Source organism: Triticum aestivum, chromosome 3B (assembly GCF_018294505.1).
Source record: "Triticum aestivum cultivar Chinese Spring chromosome 3B, IWGSC CS RefSeq v2.1, whole genome shotgun sequence".
NCBI classification, from domain to species: domain Eukaryota; kingdom Viridiplantae; phylum Streptophyta; class Magnoliopsida; order Poales; family Poaceae; genus Triticum; species Triticum aestivum.
The window spans coordinates 77,007,762-77,012,006 of NC_057801.1; the positions used below are offsets into that span (position 1 = coordinate 77,007,762).

Below are 4,245 nucleotides of genomic sequence, written 5' to 3' on the forward strand. Positions count from 1 at the left end.
AGCAACCTCCCCAGGCCACGTAGGCATCCAGCGTGGCAAGCTGATGTGGCACAAGATTCAGCCCGGTCCAATTCGGTTTTCTACATGGGCCTAGCCCAACAATTCAGCCTTTTACTGCATATTTTTTCTGTTCATTTTCTCTAGCTACATGGGCCTGGCCCAACAATTTGGCCTTTTTATTTTCTAGGACACGGCCTTTTATAGTCTACTGATTTTCTATTTTCAGCCATTTTATTTTGCAGCTAGTCCCAGTAGTCAGAATGGTCCCACTTGTCATGCTTACCTCAAAATTGGTCCCACAAATCAGAAATTTCAAAATTTGTCAAACAACCATTATAACCTTGACCCACTTGTCAGGTTTCCATTTCATGGGTATTCAAATCACATGCACAACATTCTTTCGAACAGACCAAAGAGCAAATGAAATTGGTCCAAAACCAATACTACATTAATCTATTACAATCGTTATAGTATATTACAACTCAGATATGCCTACTACTGCCTACAATTACAACACATAATATGCTACTCTTTGTCGATATGCTTCAAAACTTCGAACATGGATTCGCACTTCACCTGTGCAAAAAATAAGAATGAACATATAAGAATAAGAATATGTATAGAACATCAAACAGTAGCCAATTTGGGACCCAATAACTTATAATCAAGAATTGACAGCAAATTCCATGTACATAAATAGTATGACTAACACTAACTAGTATGCGTTCATGGAGCGACTAAAATGTTCTCACTACCTAAGATTTTTTTTGGTATATAATATAGTGACATGTGCAACTCTCTAAATTGATCATAGAAATGAAAAGAACTATAAGAACGAGTTCATTCAGAATCCAGGCATGTCAAATTTTAAGCACTAGCAAAATAGATCTAACAAACCAGACCATGATCATCATGCATCATGTTTTATGGTTCAAGCAAAACAGTAAAGAGATGGACATACACGCATCAAGCATACCAGGTACTACAATAAGAGGTCCAGATGCATGCATGAGCAGTTCTTAATATTTATATTCATCATCACAGCAACCTATAACCACCTATGCTCATTGTCACAAATCTATGCATAGTTTTAAAAAATAAACCTATCTATTTGAAACCAGAACAGATTTGTCACTCAAATCTGAATTCATCGGTTTCTTCTCCAAACTATTGAATCTCAGGCCTCTAATTCGCTAGTTTCTTAGGCAATAAACATCATTGCAAAATTTGATGAAATGCATAAGCCCAGTCGATGACTACACAGCAGCAACTACTTCAGACATTGGCTGGAGAAATGCTCATCATTTTTTTCTTTGTAAAAGAAATTTTGAGTTAAGCAGTAGCACTAGTTACTGAGTACACATGTACCGCCACAATTACCAAACAAGATTATAAAAACCCCAAAGAAAAGAGGAGACTAAAAATTTTGCTCGAACAAGCTTGTTATTTAACGCGGCTGTGAAAATGTAAAGTTGGCAGCAGATAAACACTCAGACACTACAGGTGCTTGTTTCATCACGTTACAAAGGAGCAGCACAAACCACAACTTTACTCGACACACGCACATGACCTGTCTAGTCTATATGGGTAAGAAACAGGACCACTACTTCACTAAGTGGTAGTGGAAACAAGGTAACACCAATAAAATGGATAGAACAATAACGGGAACAACTCCAGTTTACACACAAAGCTCTATCCATAGTGCCAGCTATGGATAAAATCATAAACACTCCCAACAGGGTTCAGTCACACGGTTAATTCTGACTATAATATAACTAGAGAACTAAAGATTCTACATACTTAGAACATTTATGACTTACCAACAAGGGTAGAATACTGCCTCGCACCCAGAAGAATTTCTGGTATTCTGTACCATAATTTCACCACCTATAAACAACATTCTGTTTAGATAAAAAAATGCAAAAGGCAGTAGCAAAATCGTAACATGAGAACAGCTCATTAATATGATCATATGAATACCAGCTCCAATTAAATTAAGCTTAGAGGAAGGCGATAAGTGAATAGTCTTATGATGCAGTACCAAACAACAGTCAACACTAATGGGAGGCATCAACCTCTCTTTTGTTTGCGAATGGGAGATATCAACCTCAGTTTGCAGCAAAACATAGTACATGGTTATCTCTTTTCTATGAAGACATGCACACTTTGATAGCCAAATGAGACAGATGGCAGTACATACGCCCGCAGAAGTGTGTACATGTGGTCTACTGAATTCAAAAAAATGCATTCCAGACTTGAAATCAAGAAGGGATTGCTAGGTATCAGTGGAACTGATTAAAATTAAGGGCATTCTGCCCCTGATAATGTGTGGTCGGTTATGAAAACTGCTGCACATACCCCTATTCCATCCTTGGTGTTGTATTCGGTCCCATAAACCGTCAGCGCAGGCGCCTCCCGACAACGACTTGCTGCACATAGGGCTCAGGTTGTTGGGGACTCCAAGTGGGTCTTCCCTGATGTAGCCACTCGGGTACAGGAACAATACACCTTCAAGGCAATAAATAATAATTTGTCATAGATACGCATAGTCAGACTTCATATTCCAGGTACTGTTTTCAATGGTTAGTACATACTAGCCTTTGATGTTCCTACATAATAAAGCCTAGCAGATGCATATAATCTGAATAGGAAACCAATTTGTGCAGATGATACATATACTGAACTCTAACATGAAGCACTTTCTGTATCTGCAGCAAGTATATATTGAACTCTGAATATAACGAGATGAGCATATGCATAGTAAAATTGCATATTTGTTTCAGGTGTTGCTTGTTTTCAATGGTTAGTACAGACAAGCCAGATGTAAATTTCCATGTGTTGTCCTACAAGCATGTAACTAATCTGTGCAGATGACACAGAGCAGCGAGCAGAGAATCAACTCTGACATTAAGCATTTTTCTGAAACTGCAGCAAGTATGTAGGGAACTCTGAATATCTGAATAACTGCAGCAAGTAGTATTAAGTATGAGCAGGTTGTGAGCTGCATCTTCTTGCTGACTGTCAGTAGCACAGACCTCTCATCTAACAAGCAGCAGGCAACGTCAAAAACACACAAGTCTGAATGAAATAATTTTGTTCAGAGTTTCACATCCAGAGAAAGAAAAGCATCTCATACTCGATCTTAACCATATCCACGGGGGACTCGGCCGGCGGGATTCAGCATCCAGAAGAAGCGAGATTGGGGATCCACCTCCCAGATGCAGAATCCCAAGGGGGGAACCGCCACAGCTCGCGATCGCGGAGAAACAAAGGGGAGGGGAAATTTTAGCTGTATATGGAAGAGGAGGAGCTCACTTGTGACTCCGCAATGGCCGCAAGGTCCCTCCTTCTTCGCCATGGCGCCCTCCCTCTTCTCGTTATGCACCACGTCCTGCAGCCTACATAGCACAACAACAGTCAGCCAGTCCATCCATTCCGCGGCGGCCAAATCCAGCCCAAACCCTGACGCCGGGGAAGAGAAACGAGATGGGGGAGAGGAGGGGTACCTGATGATGTTCCGATGCTGCATCTCCTTGAGGAGGGAGATCTTGCAGACAGCGGTCGAGGGGACGCAGGCAGAAGGAGCAGCACGACCGGCCTTGAGGTCCGGCGCGTCGACGGCCTGTCTGGCATCGGCCGCCCTCGGGGAGATGCCAGATGAGGAGGCTGGTGAAGCAGCGATGGTCGGGATCGACTGCTAGGGTGGAGTATGACTGCTAGGGTGAAGGTCACCGCCGACCGGTGGGATCGGGAGAGACGAGGTGGAGGGAGCGCTGGCCGGATTGGAGCAACAGGGGACGGAGGTTGTGCGCGCGCGGGCCTCAGAGACCCTCATGGGAGAGGGTGGAGCAGCGGCGGGGGGTGGGGGTCGAGCTCCGCTGGAGGGAGGTGGCCGACGCGCGCAGGATTGGATCTGGGAGGGAGAAGGCGGCAGTGGCGATTAGGAGAAGGGGGCTAGGGTTTCATGGGTGGACGAGGATGAGAGGGATACAGGGTGATTCGGGAGGGGGTGAGAGCGACGAGGGGGGTGTGGGCTGCCCTTGGATCCGGGCGCATCCGACGGTGCTTAAGGCATGATCCGCGTGAGCTGATTTTAAACCAATCAGAACAGAGTATCCCCTTTAATGATGTTAAGACCATTTAAATTAGTCGTAATCGATTGAAAATAAGATTTTGAATCATGGCTGCTATTTGACGACCTAAGAAATTTATAAAAATATAGAAATAAAAAACCTTCGCATTGTC

At 43.4% G+C, this 4,245-nt stretch overlaps 1 protein-coding gene across 1 annotated transcript; it reads right to left on the minus strand.

Moving 5' to 3' along the window:
* Positions 1-333: 333 nt before the first annotated feature.
* On the minus strand, positions 334-4,013 carry LOC123068709 (uncharacterized). The gene is made up of 5 exons (XM_044491330.1): positions 3,507-4,013; positions 3,316-3,398; positions 2,359-2,508; positions 1,821-1,887; positions 334-576 (listed from the first exon to the last, which is right to left on the minus strand). Exons 1-5 carry the CDS (start codon positions 3,527-3,529, stop codon positions 573-575), a joined length of 327 nt encoding a protein of 108 aa, XP_044347265.1. The 5' UTR covers positions 3,530-4,013; the 3' UTR covers positions 334-572.
* Positions 4,014-4,245: the final 232 nt, after the last annotated feature.

Bases quoted from the DNA above. Each gene is read 5' to 3' on its own strand.
- LOC123068709 (XM_044491330.1), bottom strand. From the start codon at position 3,529: ATGCAGCATCGGAACATCATCAG. The intron at 3,399-3,506 runs GTACCCCTCCTC...TGTGCTATGTAG, and splicing joins CAGCATCGGAACATCATCAG to GCTGCAGGACGTGGTGCATA. The intron at 2,509-3,315 runs GTGAGCTCCTCC...ATTGCCTTGAAG, and splicing joins CGGCCATTGCGGAGTCACAA to GTGTATTGTTCCTGTACCCG.